This window comes from Ptychodera flava, chromosome 1, assembly GCF_041260155.1.
Source record: "Ptychodera flava strain L36383 chromosome 1, AS_Pfla_20210202, whole genome shotgun sequence".
In the NCBI taxonomy this organism is placed as follows: Eukaryota; Metazoa; Hemichordata; class Enteropneusta; family Ptychoderidae; genus Ptychodera; species Ptychodera flava.
This window is the reverse complement of record NC_091928.1, coordinates 3,690,051-3,703,407: the sequence shown is the minus strand read 5'-3', so window position 1 is coordinate 3,703,407 and position 13,357 is coordinate 3,690,051. Positions and strand designations below refer to the sequence as shown.

Below are 13,357 nucleotides of genomic sequence, written 5' to 3'. Positions count from 1 at the left end.
CAGTGGCCGTTAAATCCTAGTTTCGAGCTATCGGACTGAAGTCTTGGGACTTACGTAGACCCCACTCATCGGCAGATTACTCTGTTATTTCATTTGATTGCTTCAAGGTCAAGGTAGCTACATGTACGTAAATAACTAACGATTTCCGATTAATGTAGCTAATACAAAGGACTTGAATCAAAATGAAAATATGTGTATAATATTAGTTAAAATTTCACGATTGACGATCTCCATACCTTAAATGCTTACTGTGAAATGAAACAAGCATAAGACCAAGCGTTCCTGGCAACTTGTGTGATCTTGGTCTATATCCATGCCCAGTACTTTGAGTGGAAAGAGGGAAATTCTGCTTTGTTTGTCGTCATTCTGTCGACAATTGCTACTGGCAAGAATAATTGAATAACAACTGTATCGGAACACTTTTTCCAAAAACTCAAAATATGCACCGATATAAAACTCGTTGAATGAAGGATAAATTTACTATGTCAAAATTCAGTAGATGAACCAATTATCATTGAAGCTGTAAAGCACACATTCAAGAGAGATTTTATACTCTTTTACTCAAGACAAAATTATTCGCTTGTCCGATTTATATAACATATGAAGGAATATATCAAAATATAAAAAACAAAAACTCGAAGTATTACATCAATATTTTCAGCGAACAATCTGCATATTTCTATTAAAGCTGTATACAGCAGCTTATAAAGCATGATAATGATATACCATTATTGAAAACACTCAAAGATATTTATCCGATAAACTTTTGTGTAGTTTTTTATGTCATGTCTATGTCACATGTCATCAGGTTTGTTTAACTTCTTGTACCTTTACGTGCTGTTGTCCACCATCTGAAAAACACTATATCACACTATATTTTTGTTTATTTGATCCATATGATTATCGCAAAATCTCGCTAACCTAATGTAACGTATGCAAGCTATCCTCCGTTTGACCTCATTGTGGACAATGAAGAGCTATATTAACCTGTAATATTCAAGATATTTTAATTATTGACATGAATTCTCGGGTAAACAGAGACATCTGCGCATGCTGTAAAAGCCGATACATATATTTCGCTGCATTGCCCGAGTCAACTCCAATAAAACTGTTGACAGATGTGACCATATTGACTGTGCTTAGCCTTATGAGAAATTCAGCTGAAATTATTGCGGAAATGAATCTAAGTAAATATACAATTTGATATATATATATATATATATATATATATATATATATATATATATATATATATATATATAATATATATATATATATATATATATATATATATATTATATATATATTATATATATATATATATTATATATATATATATATATATATATATAATGTCTCACATCTCCAAGTGTCTCCCAACATACATACATCTCAGGATATCTTTAACTTTGCAACATTGCATACGTGCACGTAACGACGCACATCATCACATCTTCTATGGTCAAAATTAGAGACGCTCCACGAACTTTAAGTTTAAAGGTTTGTCACCTGCCAGAAGAAGCCTCAGTCTAGGCTTCAGTGGCCTGTCACTGTTTGGTTCCAATATGAAATTCTGTACAATCTGTAAAGGAGAAGTTATGTTAGCACTTTACAGTAAAGAACAAGGCGTACTGGATCAAGTGTGCCAGATAGAGGTTCTCATTGATATTTCGCCAAGATGCGGCTGTTCGGTCTTTTTAAAGAATTAAAAAAGAACAAAACAAATCTTCAAAACAGTAAATAGTTTAAACCATGTGTAAACTTTAAATGCATTCCATGCAACTTTCAACAATTTTTAAGCCTAACGTTTCACTGATTCTAATTGTTCGTTAACATATCCGAAGGTTAAGAATATAAGATAAGGAAAACCGCTATCAAATTCAAAGGCTATATACACTAAAGTATGTATTTACAAATGAAATCATTGATAAGATAAATCATTCTTAACTTTGACCATTAAAGAAATCAAATATTTGTTGCAGTGTGCAGATGTACCAATGGATTAATATGACAATAAGTGTCCAATCCAGTAAGCCTTGTTGCCCTCTTTACGAGCCTCTATTTTCAAAGGGTTCGTACGAATTTGAAGGCATTACACAGCGTTTATTATCCAAAATATCCTATACACGTAACGTTCATGTATAAAAAGCATCATGATTTAGCAAATATTGTATGGACAAGTGGAATTTTATGAGCATGAGCATATCCCAATTAGGAACACAGTTTTGAATACAATGTATGCAATTATCTTTATATCTTACCTTTGCCAAACAAAGATGCATTTCAAGTTCAGCTAGTCTTCTACCGATACACTGCCGTGGTCCCGTGGCAAATGGTAGGGCAGCAAACTGATTGAGTCGCGGTATAGGCTTGTCTGATCTCAGCCACCTTTCTGGAATAAACTGGTCCGGATTATCAAAGAATTGTGGGTCACGTGACATCAGTCCTACGTGGACTATCACCGTAGTCTAGGACGCAAAGTATACATAGGATACACATTTAGTTGTTCTGGTGGAAACAAATAAAAATCTCGATGTAGATAAAGTAGACGATGAAACTTATCAAATCCATTGGCCAAATGTTCACACGCCGATGCAGGGCATCGTTCCCGAAAACAAAACAAACTTACCCCGGCTGGCACGTGATACCCGCCGAGAATAACGTCAGATGCGAGGATACGGGTGAAGAAAGGCGCTACAGCGTAAAGCCTGTTCAGTGTTAAAATTCAAACAAAGATGACATGTCAGTTTACAAGAATATACGTGACTTAGAAAGACAATAGGACGCGTTTCCTTGAATGTTATATATTTAGAACTCCGGAAGAATTTTGGCTTAAATTCTCCGGAAGAATTTAAACTTTTACCAACATGTTTTCGGCTTAGCCAACAAGACAATACTGTCAAAGGTAAAAATCTATGGAATACTTTTTAGTGTAGTTTATGTAGTTGATCTTATCTCAGTACGTTTTTCAATAATTCCTGGGCTTATGTGCATTATGCCAATAGTCAGATGCATATAGCCAATAAGTGAAGAATTATGACATTTTTACAACTTAGTTCATTCATAGGTCAACTGAAACCCCGAAAATGTTACGCCTTTTCCATATTGGCATCCTCTCAGGGTCAACGCGAGCGTTTCACATCCAATGGCCGTACAGATGAGATTTCCTCATCGAACATTCCCCTTATTAGGTTATTTTACTAGAACATATCGCGATAGTATAAAATGTCGAATATGTTTCACAAGGTCGAGATTTATATATTCAACGAAAATTTTAAAGTTACTGTAATGCACACTTCAAAAAGTACAGAAGTTGACATGTCGTCACCCACGTGCTCTTCCAAGCCGACAGTAGTTTCCAAAAGACTCTATTTATTAAGGTAGAAAACTTTCATGAAAGTCACTGTGAGCCGAATCAACTGTTTATGGCAGTCGCAAATTCAAACCTATGGAAGTGAAAGCTTATACGTTCTGAAGCCCTCTCTGCTACCAACAAAGATTGTTGTGCCATAGGCTGAGGCGAAAGTAGAATAATTAATTACATAACAAATTTCCCGAACAACAGTATGGACGAGGACCGTTTAAGGTAAAAAGAGTCTTACTCTGAAAGTTTGACACATTGCTTTCTATCATTGTATCTTGAAAAGTACATTGCATATTTGAGAAGACATGGATGGGACCGTTAAACGGTTAAACCACAGTGACAAAAGTAAAACATCAGTTACCTCATACTCTCGCGGATGACAGCCTTCAGATAATGCAAATGTTTCAAGTGTTCCTGGGTAATTTTATCTCCTTTCTTCAACAGTTCAGTAATTTCCTCGTGCAGCTTTTCTTGGACATTTCTGTTCCAGGCCAATAAATCCAGTATCCATACCATGGTACTTGATGTCTTTCAAAAGCATTTAAAAACAACGCCAATTATATCATATTTCTATTGTGATCACAATTAAGTAGTATTGACAGAATATTGTTCATAAAGCATATCCAATTACACTGGTCAGGGGTTTTGCTGAACCTGCGTTTCTAATCCTAGCCAAGCATTGAATAATTTATATGGACGTATGGAAAAAACTACAAAATATCATGATAAATATATGTTTCTAATTACGGATAACATACGGTAGTACATACTATAGAGCCGAAAATGAAAGCCAGAATGATCTATTATGATTATACTAGTAGTTCCTCGAATAAAATTGTCTTTTGTAAAACTGGAAACTGCTACTGTGTAAGAGATTGAACATTTTGATCCCCTCAAATACACTCAACACTCAAATCGTCCAGAATAGTTGTGAGCAAAAAGCTCAAATTTCTTACTGTATCAACGGCCGCACCAAAAAGCTCTGCTGTACTGGCCAGTATTTCGCCGTCTGTGAGTTTTCCACTGTCATTCATGTATGGATGATATGACGTATGTGTCCATCATCATCGATGTTTGAGTCATCGCTGGATCTCTTCCTTGCGGTAATGCTCTCCTTTATGTGGAATTCGGCTGCAAACAACAACATCAAAATTGTTGCGCGGATTATATTTCAATTTAGAAAGGAGTAGCTTAACCTATGCCAAGCTGTAGTAATCTCATTGATTCAAGGCATATATAAGAATATCACGATTTGTAAATATGTCAAAAAGACTAAAGCAGAATTTGATGCAGACTTACTGATATCAAAAATTGACTTGGCCGCCTGCCTTACATTTTTCCATGCTGGAAGATTCAACTTCACTTGCAGTTTGAGTGGCAAGAAGAACAAGGCTTCTGAATAGGTAAAGAAGTCCTTAGAGGCTTTTATAAACTCCTCTGACAAGGGATCAACCGAATCGGATAACAATCCCAGACGTCTGTTGAACAATATTGCAGCCATGCCTGTAAAAGATAGAAAAACGAACAGATAAATATAGCTACAACGATGTCAAGACGCTCATATTCATGACAATAATGATAATACTTTCATCATCATCATCATCCAAATTAGCACAGGCTCTTGCAGCTGTAATGAAGACATGGTGTTGATAGACTGCTTAAATACCGGAATTGATTGAATATTTAGAAAAGCCAGGCGTGCATCAGTAGACAATTGCCATGCCATCCATGGAGGTTACAAGCCAGTATGCAAATAAAAAATAAACATATCTCCGATACTTTTGATCAGAGCTACATCTGACTTAACTTACGATGCAAACCTTCGACTATTTTAACATGCATGATAAAATTGCTGCTATTGACAATTTTAGCTACTACAATGTTACGTTGCCGGACGGAAACCCAACAAACATTAACGCATACAGAAAACGTAAATAGCCCTTTTACGAGCAAACAATACAACATCGCAGGTCGCAATACCTTCCATGGACCAACGTGCTAGTTCATCGTCCATAGTACTGGAACTCTTGCCGGTCGTTGCGGGTACGCGACGGATCTTGGCGATGAGATCATCAGAAACTTCGTTCAGTGTGTCTGTGTGTGATGCAACTTCCTTGGGTCGAAGTAATGGCTTCAGTAGAACACTACGATGACGCTGCCAGTCCTCTCCTTCACTGTGTAAATTAGTAGACAAAATACAGTTGATACAGTAAATGCTATAGAAAATACAACAGGTAAAATTTCTGAAGGGCCCTTAAGTCGATTGCTGCAAATAAACACAATTTTCTGCATCTTTTAGGAATATGAATATAAGGACCTCGAACTTCATTTCTAAGGGTTAATTTTATATGTATGGTATAATTAGATCGCCTATTCCTCTGTCGTATCAGCATGAGTGTCATTTGTGCTGCGTCGGACATGAGATGAAGTCGAGCGTTTGATGTAGCACAGATGACATGAAAGCTAATACGACACAATGAACTTTCGATATTGGGTAACAACTGATTTAGGGACCGAGCACAATTAACGGCAGGGGGGCCGGAAGAGAAAATGGGGGAGGGGGGGCACGAAAAAAAATGAGTGTTCTTGGGGTGGGCCATGAAAATTCCAGGGAAGTTAAGGGGTGGGCCACCAAAATTTTTTACACCATGACAGACAGAGAATATTTTTCAGCATTTTTGTTCCTTGTTGAAGATGGAGTTCCTTGTCAAACTTCTTGTAGCATGATGAAATAACAACTCTTAAACCTCACAATGCAGTTGTTATGTGTATAATGAGCAATATTATTATTGAAAATTGACTTGAGCTTGTTAGACTAACTTGGAGATGTGCAGTGAACACTGTCATCATTAAAAATAATTCATGTCTAAATCAATGCTTCAACTATAACAACTATAACAGCACTGAATGAACTTGTAGATTGTTTATAAGGTATTTGGTAATTTCATCATTCTTTGAGATTAAAATAGCACAACACAATACTGAAAAGTAGCTGTAGGTGTTACAAGTAGTAAAGCTTGAACTTATGTTATTTTGTTTGTTTATTATTTATATATTTATTTGTTTATTATTTATTTCAAGAATGCAAGAATGTTGTTTTCACTAAAGCATATATTAAAAGTTATAAGGATTATATATATGTGTACAACTTTGTACCTATGTAATCTTTCTTTTTTGGGGAGGGGGGCCACAAAAATTTTGTTGCCGGTGATGGGGGCCACTAAAATTTTTACTGGTGTTAGGGGGGGCTGTAAAAAATATATGCACCACATATTTTCTCTTCCAGCCCCCCTGCCGTTAATTGTGCTCGTTCCCTTGTCATACACACATGCTCAGAATTTTACAAATGATAGAGAAAATCTTAAATTTTTAGGCTTTACTTTCATTCCACCTTACGCATAAAATGGAAATATATAAATAGGCTTCATATCTCTCCCATTCATTAACTAAAAGAAAAAGTTAATACCACGCACTACAAATCCTCCATATCTCAATGAACTCATAAGGTACCGGGATTCCAATGCAGTCGCACGGGAAGAGCTTGTTATGGTGCAATATGCTATTACAATCGTTACCGATCATAAACCGTCCTTTACATCTCTCCCGATTTCGGTCTGCTCAATCGTTGCATGTACCGGAGAGTGGTTGACGGTTTTGTTTGTTTACACTGAGAGTTGACTTGTCAACAGGCGTCGCGCGCACGGCATGCTGCCATGTCTGTCCGGACTCGCAGGTAGACCATGCTGTGAGAACAGAATGTTTGCTAGAGATTGTCTAAAAATTACAGTAACTTACGCGAAATAACCACGGGATAAAATTACAAGATTCAAGTTATTTTTCCAGAATTTAGCAAATTGAAATATATAATTTTCCTCAAAGCCCTTCAAATCTTCATGTCTGCAACATTGACATCGCAGACGGAGAGTGACATACAGCTTGTTGTTTACTTTGTTTACCATCAAATGACAAAAACGAGGGACCTTGGTCAAATGTAGTCGGGAAAAAACTGATGACGTTTATCATGCATATCTTGACGTTTACCGTAAATTATCAAGGCCGATATTTTACGGTAAACGTCACGGAACGATATTAGCGTGGGCATACAATAGTTTTCTACGTACAGATAAACGGGAAAGCTATTCGTTGTCAATTACATAACCCCTGCATGTCATGGTATATCTGGATTAAATGTGACTGAATGAAAGTATATACGATTACGATACTATGTACCGATTGGAAGTATGAAATCACAGTGTATTATCCTCAACAAACCTGGCCATATGCAGTTTTATCAAAAATAACTCGAGTCGAAATCAATATATCTGACAATGTCCTTTTAATGTTAGATTAATGAGCCAATTTTAACAAATATCAGGCGGTCTAAACAAATTGCTGCTGTGCGGTCATATAAACGTATTAACCCTCTGAACCCCGTTCGGCACTAAACTGCCGCAAGATGACCTTTTGACCCCTGATTTTGCAATACGTTGACGTCAGGTCCTTTCCCGGCTGAATAGCAATGCCAGCCATATAACACTGAGTCAGAAAGCTAGGGGAGCCTAATACGACTTTCTAAACAACCACATACTGTTTCACATACGAACAGCTTCATCAAGTTCGTGATATTTAAGCGGCGATCGTTAGCGAAAGTTGACAGGAATTTAAAAATGGCGGCCGACGACAGCTACACTTTGCTCCGTTATAAGACGGGGTGTTTTGGGGGATAGTTTTGACCGAAGCCGAGTAGAAATCCGCTCAGAAAGTGAACATCGCACATTAGACCAACGGGACATCGATGTCGATCAAAATGGCGTCCTAAGACCACACCAACGGCGAAGAAATTCAGCCGCCAGTAGAGCAACTGGAAGTCCGACCCGTGCCTTCAAAGTAATCCGGCACCGCGGCAGCGCAGAGTAAAAAAGGTAGGCTAGTTCCTCTTTATAATTGACAACTTGCAGTGCACAGTTAGATGTATGTATCGATGATGACACTTGGCATAGCTCGATGTTTATTAGTAAACATGACAGACCTCAAAGCAACAAGGCAAAGACAGAGCAACAACAGAGATGATAAGACAGACGTTGACAGATGCAAGATAGGGCATTTAGGCATTGTTAGGTTTACTGTAGGACGTGTCCTACTGACTGTAGATGTGTATTGCAGGCGGAACTTACCGTCTGTCTTTTGTATTACATATGGTTTTATATAAATATTCCTCATAATCTTATTGTTTTTTATTCATGGATACTAATGCCAAAGGTGAACTATTTAGCTGCTTGTTCAAATGTAAGGAGGATACAGATAGTGTGTGTAAGCATTGTACAAACTTATTATTTGTGGTATAAATTTTATCGAAGCAAATGGGTGCTAATACCTTGCAAATTTCCATCAAGAGTGTATTACATACTCTTATATTTTAGTATTTGCAATATGTAACTGCAACATGTTTGCACTACCCTGACAGAGAGAGAGAGAGAGAGAGAGAGGAGAGAGAGAGAGAGAGAGAGAGAGAGAGAGAGAGGGGTAATAGTAATTCCTTAGTCCATATCAAGCTTTGTTCTTCTTATTTATAGAATATGCCACCTTGAAAAAAGCATGGCTTTGTACTTGGATTATCTTACTGAAACTTATTTGCACAAAATATATAACATTTTAAAAATTTTGTATTTGTTTATGTTTCAGGCAAAGAGAACCTAAAACCAGAAGGCAAGGAGTGTGAAGCAAGCTAGGCAAGGAATGTTTGATCTTATGCAGGGTTTACTAAATTTAGGCCATCATCTGAAGACAGACAACGTTTATACAAGTGTTAGGATAGCAAGACCTTTATCAACAGGACACATGGCTGTGTGGAACAGTCAAATTTAGTTCTGCTCTGCTAGACATGCTTACCTACGTTCAGAGGGAAATGATGTTATTGAGGATAGCTGGCCCTTCCTTGGATGGATAGTAAGCCAGTCTGTCAACTATTCATTCACCAGAGGACGATGGTCCACCGGTGACTGTATGTCAGCATCAGATGACATATAGGACCGTGTAGATACTCAATTTATTTTTGTCTCCAAGTATAACGCTTGGGGTCTGTAGTATTTATTTTGTACAGAGTAATTTGTTTGATAGTAAAAATAGTATCATATGACATTTTTGTACTGTATAGATACTCAATTTGTTTTTGTCTTCAAGCATAATGCTTGGGGTTTATAGTCTTTTGTTCTCTTCAGAGTAATTTGTTTGATTGTAAAAATGCAATTGAAGGTAGAATGAGATTTACTGTATGTGATTTATAATTGAGAAAACAAAATGAGAAAGTTTAGTATAGGTTTTACACACAATACTGTACTTTTAAAAGACTATATACTGCAGGTCTTTCTGCATTTTTTCCCTTCAATGTTACAGTTGGTAGATGGAAAGAGGAAGACTTACAGATTACATGCATAGCTCAGAATATGATAAAAGACAGTGATATCATCAATATTGATAGTGTTGTGTTCTAAGACCCAATTTTATTATACAAATGATGTACATACCACAAAACCCACCTTGTCCAGATATGGTTCCTTGTGATATTTTTAGGGTTTTTGGTCTGGTTTATAGTGTGTTGCTACATTATTTTTACTTTTTTACTAAAGAAAAAATATAATGTTGTTTTGGTTACAATGAAATTGTGTGTTCTTATGTTTTTGCATGCATATTGGATGAAATTTGCAAACTCGAATAATCAAAGTCTGCGTTTTGCAAAATATTGTAACATTACTGTTCTCTGTGGTTTGAAAAAGCTTGTATTGGATTCATAAAAATGATGTTCAAACATTTTCTTGAATCATCAGTTGTAGAAAGCAGAATCTAATATACATTTAGATATAATTGAGTAATGGGAAGTGATAAATTCTTTAGAATGTCACCAGAAAGAGAAGCAAATATTTGAAAACCATTGTAAATTTAGAATACTGGTGGCCATTTTGAATATTTAATGAGGTCATGTGACCAGTATTTGCATATTTTCCTGGCAATTGTTATTCTACAATTCAAAAATATATTGTTATTGTGGACAAATTTTGATGAATTCAATAGTTAGATGTTATAAAATAGGATACTTGACCTGTCTGACCCCAATTCAAGGGCACAGTGTATAATTCTTCACTTACGAGTGAGGACAAGGACATCTGTGTAAGTTGATCAAATCTGTGTAAAGTTTATCATAATGTATAAAGTTTACATCAAAGTTCATGGTCATGGGACTATAAAATGTGATTCAGCATTAGCATATGATACAATATTGATTATTTTTTACTGGAAAATTGGAAAACATGTAAAAATAATGATAAATTTCTATTGTTGGCGGCCATTTTGAATACTTAATTAGGTCACATGACTAGCATTTGCATATTTTTGGGACAAGTGTTTCATTGTCATTCAAATATACATCCTTACCATTTGAAATATTTCACAATATAAGATGTTGGATGTTATGTTACATTATGCTTTGACTGAACTAACCCTTATACAGGGCCTTTGTTTACATTACACTTAGCAGGCCAAAAATATACAAAATATCAGTATGTTTCATAATTTTTGTCTCAATATTATATGAGTTCATGCTGATGTGATAGAAAGCAATGGTTTGGTGATGAAAAATGATAAATTAATGAGGATTTCCTATGAATATAAAGAAATATGTTGAAAAAATACAATATTTTATATGTTTGCGGCCATTTTGAATATTTAATGAGGTCACATGACCATAATTTGCATATTTTTGGACAAGTGTTTAATGGTGATTCCAAAAATATATTGTTATGGGGGACAGTCTTTGCTAATTTAAGAAGTCAGACGTCATACTAGATGGTACTTCCAAATGTCAACTCAACCCCAGGGCCTTGGGGTGCAAAGGGTTAACGATCATTTCGTGGTTAAAATTAAACAAGCTTGTCCCTACTCAAACCCTTTATGACATCATCGGTTACTGTTATGAGTTGATAGTGGGCCATTGACTCGACTAGTCTACAGTGGACGATTTCTATGGTCCAAACCCGATAAAGTTATATTTTACCGTAATACCTCTCTTGTTACTTTTCTCTTGTATTTGTATCTTTATCTGGTCAAATAAACAATTTCTTATTGATGTAGTTGCACTTCTGGCATATACATGACATGGGGTCATGTCCTTATACGAGCACAGGCAGACATGATCCAAGCCTTGAGTTCCCGCAGAAAACCGATTATAGTGTTACCGTTGGTCTGAGTCATACTGGCATTAAAATAGTTTTCAGATGATGTAGTTTTCTATGTAAATCATTATCTACACATCTCCCTTACAGCACAATTGTACTTGAATGAGAGCAAGTAAAGTGTGCACTAAGTGCAATACTGACTCTCTTCGTGACAATCACTGTTTTAATCACTAAGTCAGCTAAATGTAATGTGGTAGAGAGCTGTGTTTCACATGCATTGCATCATTTTGCTTGACAGCATGCAGGGCAGGGGATGTGTATTTTTAGCTGGCAGGGAGCAGATTTCAGGTTTGTTTTGGTCGGGCAGGGCACTGCCAGATATTGGTTGACTTTGGACCGGGAATGGGGAAAACAAGGAAAGCAAATTTTCCAGGGCAGGAGAAATCGACAAGTTTTTTCGTCACACAGGGCAGAGGAGCTTCAAAAATTCACAATGGGGAGGGGAATCACGCAAAAATATGTGGGGAGTGGTTAAAAATTGAGTTTGAGGGCGACAGGGTAAGTCGAAAAATTTCAGTGGGAGGGCAAATAATGAACAGCTAATTAATTAGCCTCTGGACGTAAAATTAGTCAGTTCACATTACTTGCCATGCACAATATATCTTGTCATGATGGCCCCTTTAAAAGTGCATTGTTCGCTGGCTGCACGTGCTCTATGTCAGATTTCTGACACTAGTTCTGCGTACAAGACGGTAATGCAGTCAGTAAATGAACGAACCAATTTAACTTTCGGATTACTGATCAGTAAGCAAGCTATATGCAATCCTAAATGAAGTTTATCTGGAACTAGCCTACTCAGACTAGTCTGCTAACTGCACGAGGTACAGAAAAGTAAACCGACCAAAACATTGTCAAAAAGTGTGGCGAACGTGTATGAATTGTCGAACGCTGTAACCTTTGTACAGGCTAATAGCATACGAGCAAACGGGACACTGCATTGTATGACCCCTTTCAACAACAACTGTTGGCTCTCAACACATAGGGACTTTGCTTTAAAAATAAATCATATAAACCTACAGATATAAACAAATCTACGGCAAACTTACGCTAGAAAGACACCGAGCGAATATCCTCCCATTTTTCTGTAGAGTAACCATGGTTCCATCGGCAACCGACGGGGATATTTGCCCTCGGCACGAACAACAGCTTCGGTTGCGCTGGGATCGGCTACCACAACTCCAGAGACAACTCCGATACTTTCCTTCCAAATGGGACCTAAGGTGTTTCGACGCCATGTGAAGTATTTATCAAGCCTCGCTAGACCACCATTGCGAAACACATTGATGTAGGTAGCAAGCTTGCTCTGTTGTCCAGGTATAGCTTCAAACGGTTTGACTTCGCTCTCCTTGATCAGCTTCGGTCTGTCATCGCCTTTATCTACAGGCTGTGCTACTGTTGTTGACCTTCTGACGGACGAAGTGAGTGAGCTCTGGGACTGGCAACAAGTCTGGCCTCGTCTAGTAAGCAAAAGTGTTAAAACTCGATTTGGAGACAACGCCATTACCACTGTGAGAAGTCACCTTATTGTAGAGAACCACAGTCTATGTGATGATACCGACATAAAGAGACTGAACTTTGTTACCCTTCAAGCTGAAAGAAGGCGAACTGTGAACTCTAACCTTATTTGCATGTGATTTACATCGATGTTTGGTTTCCAGCAGTGCCGTATACAGTGTTTCCAGGCCCGGGGAACCTTGTCCTTCAGCGCATGTCAGCGACACACTTTGCCTTGGTCATCACATATGCGCAGAGAAGCGAAAGGCCA

The 13,357-nt window shown here is 37.2% G+C and overlaps 2 protein-coding genes across 2 annotated transcripts; both read right to left on the bottom strand.

Annotated features, from left to right (window-relative positions):
- Positions 1–1,468: 1,468 nt before the first annotated feature.
- On the bottom strand, positions 1,469–3,880 carry LOC139150283 (cholesterol side-chain cleavage enzyme, mitochondrial-like). Its single transcript, XM_070722596.1, has 4 exons — positions 3,726–3,880; positions 2,630–2,708; positions 2,262–2,468; positions 1,469–1,582 (listed from the first exon to the last, which is right to left on the bottom strand). Exons 1-4 carry the CDS (start codon positions 3,878–3,880, stop codon positions 1,469–1,471), a joined length of 555 nt encoding a protein of 184 aa, XP_070578697.1.
- Positions 2,630–13,223, bottom strand: LOC139120332 (cholesterol side-chain cleavage enzyme, mitochondrial-like). Its single transcript, XM_070684704.1, has 6 exons — positions 12,639–13,223; positions 5,345–5,538; positions 4,664–4,867; positions 4,321–4,495; positions 3,726–3,892; positions 2,630–2,708 (listed from the first exon to the last, which is right to left on the bottom strand). The coding sequence occupies exons 1-4, from the start codon at positions 13,091–13,093 to the stop codon at positions 4,395–4,397; spliced, it is 954 nt and encodes a 317-aa protein (XP_070540805.1). The 5' UTR covers positions 13,094–13,223; the 3' UTR covers positions 2,630–2,708; positions 3,726–3,892; positions 4,321–4,394.
- Positions 13,224–13,357: the final 134 nt, after the last annotated feature.

Excerpts from the sequence above, each read along its gene's own strand:
- LOC139150283 (XM_070722596.1), bottom strand. The coding sequence starts at position 3,880 with ATGGTATGGATACTGGATTTATTGGCCTGGAACAGAAATGTCCAAGAA. Across the intron at positions 2,469-2,629 it reads GGTATCACGTGCCAGCCGGG|ACTACGGTGATAGTCCACGT; the intron begins GTAAGTTTGTTT and ends TTTGCGTCCTAG. Across the intron at positions 1,583-2,261 it reads TGCATCTTTGTTTGGCAAAG|ATTGTACAGAATTTCATATT; the intron begins GTAAGATATAAA and ends TCTCCTTTACAG.
- LOC139120332 (XM_070684704.1), bottom strand. The coding sequence starts at position 13,093 with ATGGCGTTGTCTCCAAATCGAGTTTTAACACTTTTGCTTACTAGACGA. Across the intron at positions 4,868-5,344 it reads AGCACGTTGGTCCATGGAAG|GCATGGCTGCAATATTGTTC; the intron begins GTATTGCGACCT and ends TATCTTTTACAG. Across the intron at positions 4,496-4,663 it reads CAAGTCAATTTTTGATATCA|CCGAATTCCACATAAAGGAG; the intron begins GTAAGTCTGCAT and ends TGTTGTTTGCAG.